Source organism: Urocitellus parryii, chromosome 10 (genome assembly GCF_045843805.1).
Source record: "Urocitellus parryii isolate mUroPar1 chromosome 10, mUroPar1.hap1, whole genome shotgun sequence".
Lineage (NCBI taxonomy): Eukaryota > Metazoa > Chordata > Mammalia > Rodentia > Sciuridae > Urocitellus > Urocitellus parryii.
This window is the reverse complement of record NC_135540.1, coordinates 83,285,504-83,298,511: the sequence shown is the minus strand read 5'-3', so window position 1 is coordinate 83,298,511 and position 13,008 is coordinate 83,285,504. Positions and strand designations below refer to the sequence as shown.

Below are 13,008 nucleotides of genomic sequence, written 5' to 3'. Positions count from 1 at the left end.
TTATGACTCAGAGCATGAGCTGAGAAGTCTGTGCAGAAGACCTTAGCATCCTCTTACAGTTAATACTGCATTCGAATCTGAGCTTCATCCTTACAAGAGAGTCTGACTTCTATGCTGGGGCAACAAGTTTTCTTGTTTAAGTTTGACTGAGGGTAGTTGGCTATAAATAGTGTCTTAAATACCATTTAGATGGGATTGACTATTCCATTACAATCACCCATCCATGTGTCCTGTTGTATTTCATGGAGGGAGAAGTCTTGGTAGGACAGAAAATCACTTATGTCAAACTCCCAGACCTTTCTGTCTTCTTTGACGGTTAAAAATCGCACTTGAATCAACAGTTTCAGTGTGTGTCATTGTTGATGTGTCCCTAAAATCAGCTCATTTCTAATGGCAGGCCTCTATGTAATCCATGCAATCAGAAATAATATATGATACTTTTTTTACCTTTTTTGAAACAACTTACAATAAATATAGTCTTATTTAATCATTTTATAAGAATAAGTACTATCTTTAGCATTTTAAATGAGGGGAAACTGAAGGTCATTAGGAGTAAATAATCTGCCCAGGTTTCTACCACTGGTAGATTAGAACTGGGATTTAATACAAGTTTCTGACTCACAGTATGGGGTAATTAGTTTCACCTGATGTGTATGTGTTGCTAATGGAAACTAAGTGTCATGGTAGGTGAAGGGTTAACAATTAATTTCTCTAGGACTTTAAGTTAAATGATCCTTGAACCCTTAATACAGATTTAATGGGATGGACTTTGGGCTGACCTTAAATTATCATGTTTTCTTCCTAAGATTCTTTATTTATCTTTTTTTTTTTTTTTGAGAAAAACTTGGATTCTAGTAGGAAGGAAGCCATCTCCTTCAGGAGAATTTTGTGAGAGAAAATTGAAAATTGGACAGATAATGAACTACGGCTGTAGCCAGTCCAAACCTGACATTAGCCCATGGAATGAGGGAGAGGAGCTATTTCAGTTAATCAGCTATGATGAGAAGGAACGCTGAGGTCCCTGAGCTGACTGGCTTCATGACACATGCAGACACTGTGGAACAGTGTGTGTTCTCAGCAAGGAACACACGGGAGGCATTTAACCCCAACAGGCAGTTTGACTATTTCTTAGGGAAATCAGAAACATTTCTTGAAGAGACGGCTAGACATGGAATTGCTAATATTTTCGGTGTACGTCCTTATGTTTGCTTGTGAAACACTGCACCAGCATGGTATATTTTCTAGTTATATAACATGAACCAGAAAACAGCTTTCTTCCACTTATACAGGCAAGGATATGCCTCAGTCACACTATGTGATATGGCCAAGTTTTAGGGCCTTTCCTGTCCTTCTCTATAAAATAAAGATGTTGATGTCCCTGTGCTTCTTCCCACTTAGAAGCAAAACCAATTTAAATCATAGCAAATAAAATATAATTATATTTCACAATTATTTATTTTTACTTTAACTTAGATTCCAGAGATCTCAGAGTCCTGAAACCACTGAAATTTATAAAAATAAGTTTGTGTTTTCCCTCCAAATCATCAAAAGTTAAGAATCATCTGTCCCTATCTTTGATCATCCAGAGAGAAGGAGATTTAATGTAAAACAGAAGCAGTGGCAATAATTTTGACCCTCAACTGAATGTCCAGAACCTGCATTTCTGTGCGGATGATGTTCTCTCTCCTTCCACAGGGCTATTTCTGGACTTTTCTAGGACATGGAGTATACCTTATAAAATCTAACTGTATTTTCAGATCTGCCTCACGAATGAGAAAAATCTAAAACTTGAATGGCATCATTAATAGGAGTTAGTGAGCATTGCTTAAGAATGCTTAAAGGAATCACTCTGCTTCAGAAGGAATTGGATTCCTACTGACTTGCTACTAAGTCCAAAAGAAAGTGATGAAGGGAACCAGTTTCTCATAACCAGGTCATCTGCAAGCATATCACACATTTTAAAGCATGAACAGTGCAATTCTCTCAGCAGCCACCATAGATTAACACTCTGAAGGGCTGATGATGCTGACTTCCCTCCAGACCAAGCTTTGAGAGAGGGGAAGGCATTACTGAGAGAGAAGAAAGCAGAAATAAGAGTCAGTTTTGCCTTGTTTTCCTTAGGAGATCAGGTTCACTTGGATGGAGGGAACCCAGGGAAATAAAATTTAAGGTCACTGTTTTGCTCACAAAGATGTCTTCTATTTATGGCATTGTGCATAATGACCAGGTAAAAATGGATCTGCTTCTTTCAAACAATTGCCACACCTTCAAACAGATGCCAAAATCGTTTTTTTCTGTCCTTTCAAAAAATTCTTTTCTAATGAAACAAAAATGTGTTTTTTCCTAAAAGAGAGTTCTTAAAAGAAAATATTTTTTGGAATATTAGGGGAATGAATTTAATAAAAACAAATTTCCACAAGTGAAAGCCTTTACCAGCATCACTTAAGAGTGCATATTTTGTGTTACTTTCCACTAACATTTGTCAAAATCAATTTGCTATGAAAATATTCTCTTAAAATGGCTTTGTACTTAAAGTCCTTTATCCTTTCTCTTATCCATAGAAAAGGCTTTGTTAGAATAGCTCACAATATCTTGCTTATTTTACTTTTCCATCTATAAGGATCTCTTCATTGTTAAGGTAATCTTAAAATGCTTCTAGCTTTGTATTTGTGGAAACAGCCTGAAGATGACTAGACGACAAGTTGATTAACACTTGTGTGCACGCGTGTGTGTATACTTACCAGTTTCAGATGGAGAGCACACTAGTCCAGAGATGGCCCTCACCATTCATCTCCTTCCCATGGATGGACAACCACCAGTGTTCCAGGTCACAGCTCCCCTGCTCCAGGTCAGCCCAGGAGGCCGCACTTCTCTAGGTAAGAACTGGGAGCCTGAGAGAAACATGTCTCTGGAGATAGGATTGTGTTTCAGCAGCAGTTCCTCTTGAAGCTTCTTGATGGTCACCAAAAAGCAGTGGCCTCCTCTTCCTGAAGTTCTGAGCATTTACACCTATATCCTCTGATACCACCAGTGATGTGAATCAGTTGGGCTGAGTTCCATTACAGCAGATGTGAAGATTAAACACACGGGAAATGCCGAAGCAATTGTAGAAAGCAAGTTTTATTTAAAGGATAGAACAGAGACTTCTTTATACATTTTAGAATTCTTTTGTTCTCATGCCCTCCTTCTCCCCTTATCTTGCCTCTCTCCTCTCCTATCCTGCATTTGTGACCAAATGGTGGGGCAAATAGTGGAGTGATCCAAGGGCTGAAGGAAGCCACCCAGGGGTATGGGCAAGAAGGGACCAGCCCTGGAAGCATTAATTAACAACTCCTACAACTCCCTGAAGGGGGAAACAATTCCTGGGGCAGTTTACCTTTGCAACAGGTTGGAGGAGGAAGGGGAAGGGCTTTGGAGATGGGAGCATGTGTTTCTTTTTCTTTCCAACCATCCCCCATCCTCCAGATGGGACCCAATTATTTATTATCTGCACTGACTGTCCTTCCTGCCCTGCCAGCCTCACTTCCTCCTGCCCATTCTTATGCAAATAGAAGCAGCATAGAGAGAATGAAGTACACCCTTGGAAGGCCAGCACTTGTGATGGAATGCAACCCTGAATTTATTCCCCAGTCACCAGGAGTTTGATTTGTTTCCTTCACTAAAATATAAAGTAACAGAGCAGAGAGGAGAATGGAGGGGAGTGGGTTTCAATAACTACTCTTGGTTTTTTTTTTTTTTTTTTTTTTTTTTAGAAAGTGAGGAGGAAGAGGAGAAATGACAGATCACAATAACCTTCAGAAGTTGTGAGAAATTAGAGTCAGCCCAGTTATTTCGTACATATTTTTATTTAGTTTTTAGTATACTTACTCTTTAGGGGTTTATGTATTCCTCTACCAAGGACAAACAGTAGACAATGATTTTTGTTAGGTATGCTCTGTAGATCCTTATGCAGTTTCTCTGTATGGCTTCTGTCCCAAAATTAATTTTCCTGTTTTCTCCATGTGGGTTTTTGGCCAAAAGTTGTCATCGAATTCATAAACAAGCCATTAAAATAAATGTCACTTTTACTCTTATCTTCACTTTCATGATGGGCATAGCAGCTATCATTAAACTTGGCTTTTCTGGTAGAATCAGAAAAATAACAAAAGAAGAAACCATGATAAGCAAAAATAGTTTATGGAGTATTTCCTGAAAGAAAACCTATCTCAACTGGTCAGGATCAACCTTCTCATGGCCTTCCTCTGTGCATGCCCTCATTTGTATGGAAGAAAAAAAAGTATTCTGAATTCAGAACTGCCTACTTGTAAATGAATTTTGGAAGAACCTACATGATACAGTTTGTGAATAGACTGTGCTATCAGTTTTCATTCTTGTGCTGGATTGGAATTAAACAGCACTTTTTTCACATTTTTTATTTATATATGACAACAGAATACATTATAATTCTTATTAAATATATAGAATACAATTTTTCATATCTCTGGTTGTATACATAGTATATTCACACCAATTTGTGTCTTCATACCTGTACTTTGGATAATAATGATCATCACATCATTAATACCCCATGACCCCTCCCTTCCCCTCCCACCCCTCTGCCCTATCTAGAGTTCATCTATTCCTCCCATGCTCCCTCTCCCTATCCCACTATGAATCAGCCTCCTTATATCAAAGAAAACATTCGGGCATTTGGTTTTGGGGGACTGGCTAACTTCACTTAGCATTATCTTCTCTAATTCCATCCATTTACCTGCAGATGCTATGATTTTATTCTCTTTTATTGCTGAGTTATATTCCATTGTGTATATATTGCCACATTTTTTAATCCATTCATCTATTGAAGGGTATCTAGGTTGTTTCCACAGTTTAGCTATTGTGAATTGTGCTGTTATAAACATTGATGTGGCTGTGTCCCTGTAGTATGCTGTTTTTAAGTCCTTTGGGTATAGACCGAGGAGAGGGATAGCTAGGTCAAATGGTGGTTCCATTCCCAATTTTCCAAGAAATCTCCTTACTGCTTTCCATATTGGCTGCACCAATTTGCAGTTCCACCAGCAAGTGTATGAGTGAACCTTTTTCCCCACATCCTCACCTACACTTATTGTTGTTTGTATGCATAATAGCTGCTATTCTGACTGGAGTGAGATGAAATCTTAAGAGTGGTTTGATTTGCATTTCTCTAATTGCTAGTGATGATGAACATTTTTTCATGTATTTGTTGATTGTGTATCATCTTCTGCAAAGTGTCACTTCAGGTCCTTGGCCGATCTATTGACTGGGTTATTTGTTTTTTTAGTGTCTAGCTTCTTCAGTTCTTTATATACCCTAGAGATTAGTGCTCTATCTGATATGTGAGGGGTAAAGATTTGCTCCCAAGATGTAGGGTCTCTGTTCACCTCACAGATTGTTTCTTTTTGATTACAGATTTAGCTGCAGCCTGGCCTGTGGCATTCATGTATAGAGTATTCAGTTGTCACTGTACCCACTCTGCCTCACCATGCTTTGTTCTCCTTGCTGCAGGCCTCCAGTTGGTAGTGAGAGATGCTGAGACAGACCCTGAAGGACTCTCCTTCGACCTCCGGAAACCTCCAAAGCATGGTGTTCTGCTTAAGCTTATGGCTGGGTTCCAAGAACCCATGGCCACAGGTAGCTGCACAGTACTTGACCCGCCTGGGAGGTTTTTTGCTCTACAATTGGTTTTATGTGAAAAGAAGTGAAGTGGCTCTGTGGGATACACTGTGAGGAGAGACTGCCTTTCATGTTTCATTCACTGGCCTGGTATTAGACTTCTTCCCCTTCCACTCCCACTCCTCATCCCTCGTCTGCCCCAGCCCACCCTGGAAACTGTGAACCTGCTTCCTCAGGTTGTAGGTGAAATGGGCAGACTTCTAAAGCTTGTAAATGCATTTCATCACCACCATAGGCATGTCAGCTGCAAGCGGGCATGGCTTGCTGTGCGGCAATAGTTCTGGTAGCTTCTCCATGAAGATGAATTTGTCATACTGTGGTATGTGCATCCTCACTATGTGTTTAGCACTGTGACTTTGATAGCGTTAGCAACACGTGTCTTCATAAAAAAGGGGGAACACATTTTTGAAGTATTACCTAAGCAATGTAATAGACCAGCTTTTAAGAAACACATGAAAATACAAAGAACACAATTGAAACCTACTTTTTAATAGTTCATATCAAGTCTAGTGTTATTTCTTCCAAAGTGGTCTCCTTGAAATGTCATTTTATTCCAACCATCTGTACTTTCTCAAACCTTGATATGGTTCCTTTTAGAGATATAGTAATGCTTGCTTCTGAATATCCCTGGTAAGAGATATTATTAATATCTCTTGCCCTTGAAGGTATATTGAATTTTAAGAACTACCACCAGCATGTGGGCATCACAGAGGTAGACTTTAAAATTTTACTAAACAAATGCAGTGCCATTAGAACAGATATGAACCACCCAAAGGGAGTACTTTAGGGGTATTTTGGTCACTGTCTTGTTTTTTTAACATCACATGCCACCTATTCTGTGTAATTAATTTATAAGGTCTAAAAACATTTGTAAAAACTTTTATTTCCTTTCTCAGGCATCACACCACTAGTACTAGTAAAACACAGTAACACACTGTTGAAGAGAAGGCTTCTTAGAATATGAACACAGAATGAGTTGATTTTTCCATCTCATTATATAATACTAATTATTAGAGCCGAAAATAACTTCCAGGAAGACTGATTCCTTGGCTGTGTTCTGTGGACTCATTAGAGCCATGGCACTTAGAGGCACTTGTCATGAAAAGGGTTCCATGACCAAACAGGTTTGGGAACCTTTAATATTTGTATATTAATGTTTTAAAACATTATTAAAAAAACTCAAAGTCCTGCAGGTTAAAACATAAATTCTAAATTCTATTCAATACCATTATATATGTGAACTTGAAGCTTTCTTCCCACATCTGTCTAATCTGTTATGAATTCGTACTCTAGACTATGCAGTTTGAGTTTCAAATTTCAAGTGTATTTTTCAATTTTTAATTTAAGAAATTTTTATACCCTCAATTAAATAAAGATGTCTTATAGGCCCATCAAGCTTAATCTGTTAGTTTTTTTTTTTTTTTTCGTACCAGGATTAGATTCCAGAAGGGCTGTCATAAAAAATACAGGTTTGTTCTTTTTCTTTCCTTTCTTATTTATTTATCAGCATTGGGTGTTAAACCTAGAGATGCTGTACTATTGAGCTACAAACCCAGTCCTTTTTTCATTTTTACTTTTTCTTTTGAGAAAGGGTCTCACTAAGTTGCCCAGACTAGTCTCAAATTTGTGATCCTCCTGCCTCAGCCTACCAAGTAGCTGGGATTACAGGTGTGCACCACTGGGCCCAGCCTGTCATTTGTTTTTCTGTAACTAGGAGTCATCAGGGAATCTTCTAGAGGTAGATTTCAGTTCGATATAATTAAGAACCTTTAAAAAAAATTAGGGTTATTGCCAGAGGCATTAGCTACCTTGATCACTTGCTGCTCACCTTGAGACATGAGGAAGGACAGACTAACCCACCCTTTTCTAAGGGTGGTGTAAAGGGAATCCTAAATTGGGTAGGCGATTAGAATAATAAGCTTGTAACTCCCAGGGTTTATGATTCTATATGTACTTTGAAATCCTGAGAACAAAGGTGCTATATAAATGAGAAGCACTGTTCCCAGAAGTAATAGGTCTACAATTTGTTTTATTCTTAAAGGTGACACTTTCACATATGATGATATGAAGAAAAACGCTCTGCAGTATATCCATGATGGTTCCTCTGTCTGGGAAGACAGCATGGAGATCTCAGTGACAGATGGCCTCACAGTGACCACGTCAGAAGTGAGAGTGGAGGTGTCCCTATCAGAGGGCCAAGGGCCGAGGCTGGCTGCGGGCTCCTCCTTGAGCATCACTGTTGCTAGCCAAAGCACAGCCATGATCACCAGGTCACACCTTGCTTATGAGGTAAGTCCTTCCCTTTGCTCTCCTTGTTCTGCACTGCACCTTCTGACCAGGTTGACGAGAAAGGCTGAATATTTGAGGCAGCTGGTATGTGGCCATGTGAACAATGTTTTATCTCAACTTCCCTACAGTTTTACTCTTAGGAGGAATCACATTGTGTACCCTGGCTTCTGCTAACATCTCAGGAGCAGATCAGTGAATGGGTAAAACTTTGATGAAAAAACAATGAGTATGTGGAGAGCTGGGTGCTTGTCGAAGGGAAAAGGAGCCAAAGTCAGAAAAGCCTGAGTGCTGTTGTTTAAGTGCCATGTATAATATTTCTAATGTGAATTTTGAGAAAAGTGCACCTTAGAAGAATTTATCTGGTCAGTGACTGAATGGGAATGGTATTCCTGGATCCCTGAGAGAAAATTTGTTACCAGCTTTTTTTTTGAGGGGAGTGGGTATCAGGCATTGAACTCAGGGGCACTCGACCACTGAGCCACATCCCCAGCCCTTTTTTGTGTTTTATTTAGAGACAGGGTCTCACTGAGTTGCTTAGTGCCTTGCTGTTGCTGAGGCTGACTTTGAACTCTCAATCCTCTTGCCTCAGCCTCCCAAGCCACGAGTCCATCTGCTTTTGTTTTGAGTCCATTCTAGATAGAACAAGAAGCATCAGTTTGCCAGTACCTCTGCAGGTTCCCTAGGCCAGATCACTCATTCACTCTCCATCTCCTGCCCCAGTAGTATAGTTAGGGGACCCCAGGGAATCAAGGACTCTGGGGGGGTTTCCCCTGTCTGCCCCTAACTTGGTGAGTTAATTAAATTCATCTTATTTCTTTGATTCTATTTCTGGGGCTAAGGACTATAAGGATAATTAATTTTATATTACAGTTATGTATTCTGTAAACAGAGAGGTACTCTGTGTAAACATAATAATGAATAGTCTTTATAGTGCCTTGAAAGGAAGAGTAATTATCTGGTAATCATTGTTAGCATTGAATTTTTCCTTTAATAATCTTAAAATTCCAGTGAATAGCCTGGACTTTTTTCCCCCCTCTTTTTAAACACTCTATAATTTTAAGTAATCTTTTTCTGGGCTGAAGAATCTCACCATAAAAATCTAGCCCTGTCCAGGTGCTGTGGCACATGCCTATAATCCCAGAAACAGGGAGGCTGAGGCAGGATTGCAAGTTTGAGGCCAGCCTCAGCAACTCAGTAAGATCCTGTCTCAAAACAAAAACTTAAAAAAACAAAAAAAACCCAGCATGTTAGGTAAACCATTGACCTGGGAACAATTGGTTTTGCAGATTTTCCCTTTAAACTGTCATATTTTTTAAATGATGAGAAACTGCTTTCTACCCTGATTCTTCTTGTGAGTCTACTACAGTTTCAGAACAGCTTTTTTTTTTTTTAACTGACAGGTGATTTTTATCATTGGTTATGGTCTTTTGAATCCTGTGAAACTCATGAATTCATAAAAATGCATGAATTTGGATTTAATCAATAGATCATGAAGGCTTGAAAAATGTTTGACAGACAAAAAATAGGACTTCAGGAACAGTTCCTGCCCATTAGCTGCATATTATTAGCTGCATATCAAAATGCAAGCCATTGGCAACTGAACACATATTTTCAAAAATTGATTGAATTTGAATTTACCCATCAGAGCAGAAACACTCTAAAAGATCTGTTCTAGCCTGCTGAAGGCATAGCATACATTCTTAAAGACTTAGCTAGGTTATATATGAACTTTTCTCTGAGGGCTGTAGAAGAAGTTTTCAGTTAGTGTTATGGAAAAAAAAATTTCCAGAAATGTTAGTTATTAAGCTTTCAGGGAACATCCAGAAGGTTTAAGAAGCCATCTGAAATGCTTGTCTAGTCATGAATTGGGCAGAGTATAAAGAGCCCAGAGCAAGTGAGACTTCTTAATTAGAGTATCAGCAACTACAACAGAGTGATGTGATGTTAGAGGAGATAAGAGGCAAAAATAGGGTCCTCTGTGATGTGTTTAACCGTTGCTTAATAGACACAATTTACTGTGTACCTCAAGTGAACAAATAGAGGAGGGATAGCATGGGTTCTGGAGTCATGGTTGATGGGTTTTAATTCAAGCTCCCACTTACTAATGCAGTGACCCTTGGCAAGGTGTTTAAGCAACTTTAAAAACTCAGTTTTCTCATCTATACTGTGAGGTGTAAGATCAGTCTTGAAAATCTAATAGCATTTCAATGTACCAACCAAAAATAAAACATGATATCATTTTATAATAGTATATCAAGTATCTAGGAATAAATGTTAACTAAAGATGTGTAATTTCTGGAGAAGGTTGGTGCTATGACTGGCTATATGGAAAAATCCAGAAGACTCTTCTGATAAAGAATGAAAAATAAAAGGAAAATTTACCAAGAGGCCAGATAGGAGATCAATGAACAGCAATAGCATTGCTATATATAAGAAAAAAAAAAAGTTCTACTAAATGTAACTAAAAAGATGAAACTACTTAAAATAGCATTTAAAAAGTCATGTTCCTTGGATTAAATCTTAACAAAAACTAAGTAGTACTTTACAAGGAAACTCAAAGCACTTAATTGAAAGATAGTTCCAAAGCATTAAATAAATGAAGATATATGCCATGTTCATGAATAAGAATATTTAATATATAAAAAAGATACCAATTATCTCACAAAGGGACCTCTCAATTCATTTTATTTACAATCAGAAACCCAAAGGATAAGCTAGTTTTGAAATATATAAGAAAGAACAAAGGGCCAAAATTCTGAAAAAGAATGTTAGGTGGGCAGAATGACTTATCCTACTATATACCAAGATTTATTATAAACCTACAGTCTTTAAAGCAGTGTAGCACAGAAATATATTAGAAAGTCAAGAAATAGACCCACATATAATGTAAACTAAATAATAAATCTAATATAAAACAGATAGTCAGCCAGATTGGTGGAAGCAGAAGAACCACTTGTCTCACGGAGCTGTACAAAATCATGACTCAGATGGCAACAGAGGAATTTGCACCACACCTTACACCTCAACAGATATTGACTTCAGACAGATCAAAATTTAAATGTCATAAGTAAACTTTTTACAATTCTTTGTGGAATATAGGTCTATATTTTTATGATATTGGGAAGGGAAAGAATCTCTCAAAGTAGAAACAAAAAAGAGCTAACTCAGGAAAGCTTGATAAATATGATTATATTAAAATTAGATATATTCACTGAAACAGACCAGAAAACAGGAAAGTCATAAATTGGAAAAAGATATCTGCAATATATATAACCAAAATAATAAAGACTCTATAAAGAATTCTTACAGATCCAGAAGAAAGAGAGATCCCAACAAAACATGAGAAAGAGACATGAATAGGAATTTCACAGACACAGAAACTATCTGGTCAACACACATGTGAAGAAATATTCATTTTTATTAGTGACCAGGGAAAGCATGTTAAGTCCAGATCACTTTATATCAAGTATTGGAGGGGAAATGGATCTAGAAGAGGTTCCTTACTAGTGGGTGTATAAACTGAACACCAGAATTTGGCATTGCCTTGGTGGATGACTAATTATTTGCCTAACCATTTAACTCCTGGATTCTTACCCAAGAGAAACTTTCATATATACACCAAAGGACTTGTGCAATAATGTACATAGCAATGAACAATGTTCAATAGCAAAACTATTGAAACAAGTCAAATGCCCATCCACAGGATAGCATAACTTATGATATACTTACTTGATGAATACTAGTGAGCCTCAAATCAGATGAATTACAGGTTACATTACACATAAAGTATGGATGGATCTTAGCAGTCTACTAGTGAATAAAAAGAAAAATAAACCCCATCAGAGTTGAAGCCAACTCTATTTTTACAAGTTAAAAAAAACTAAAATACATTTTATATTCATATATTAAACTACATTAAGAAATTCAAGAAAATGAGAAACAAGTTTCAGGGTGATGGAAGGCCCCAGAACAGGATAAATAAAGAGCTCATAAGCAAACGTTATCAAGTTCTAATCCTCTTGTTGAATGGTGGGTTCATGGATGTGGAAATAATAAAAAGAAAATGAGAACGAGAGGAAGGTCTTTGAGAACAAGATTTATATTCTTAAGCATTTTGGTGCATCCATGGTATCTTGGATATCCTACAACAGTGAAAAAAATCTAGCAGATTTCTAATTCTTTCAAACCCAGCAATCATTTGAGAATTGAAACATAATAAGAGAGCCTGATATGAAATAAGCATTTCTTTGCCAATTTGCCAAAGTGGGATTTAGAAGCTATTCATTCTAATCAAGAGCCAGGAGCTCTGCCTTTATAGTAGTTCATCACCATCTCAGAAGACAATACCTTAAAACTCTCAGGTGGCTTTTAAAAATTGTCTCTCAGAATGAATTCACAGTAATATTAGGAAGTAGTCCTTTGGAAACCAACATAGTCTATTTGATAACTCATGTGGGGAAATAAAGATACTTTGAAAAAGTGTAAATTTAGAGGAGATTTTCTGAAGTTTTTCAGCTTTGATAAATTTTAGTTTCCTTTCTTGCTAGTGTCAATGGATAAGGAAAATCTGTGATGTTGCATTGAGGCTCTGAGCCACTAGGGATGGAAATGAGACTGAACTCAAATACCCTATCTCTGGACCACCAGGTGTCTGTGCTCACAATCCTTATCCCATCCCTCACTTAATGGGCAATATAAATGTGAGAATTTGTATTTGAAAGTAAAACTGACTATGCAATGTTTGTTTTTATTACTATCCTGATAAAGTGTAAATTTCCCCCATTTTCACAATTAACTGCTCTAAAAGACAAATGATTCAGGGAAACTTTCCAAGAAGATGTTGCCTACCACCAAGATATTTCCAAAAATATTCTTTAAGAAAGTGGAAGCTGTTCATTAAGATATTCAGTTATTAAATTTGGAATAGAACCACCCTTTGACCCAGTTATCCCATTCCTCGGTATATACCCAAAGGATTTTAAATCAGCATACTACAGTGACACAGCCACATCAATGTTTATAGCAGCTCAA

At 37.5% G+C, this 13,008-nt stretch overlaps 1 protein-coding gene across 1 annotated transcript in view; it reads left to right on the top strand.

Moving 5' to 3' along the window:
* Positions 1-13,008, top strand: part of Fras1 (Fraser extracellular matrix complex subunit 1) — a 267,670-nt gene that overhangs the window by 160,436 nt on the left and 94,226 nt on the right. Inside the window, exons 35-37 of the mRNA XM_026403132.2 lie at positions 2,745-2,876; positions 5,521-5,646; positions 7,730-7,977. Coding sequence (XP_026258917.2) covers positions 2,745-2,876; positions 5,521-5,646; positions 7,730-7,977 — 506 coding nt within the window. The remainder of the gene's footprint in view (positions 1-2,744; positions 2,877-5,520; positions 5,647-7,729; positions 7,978-13,008) is intronic.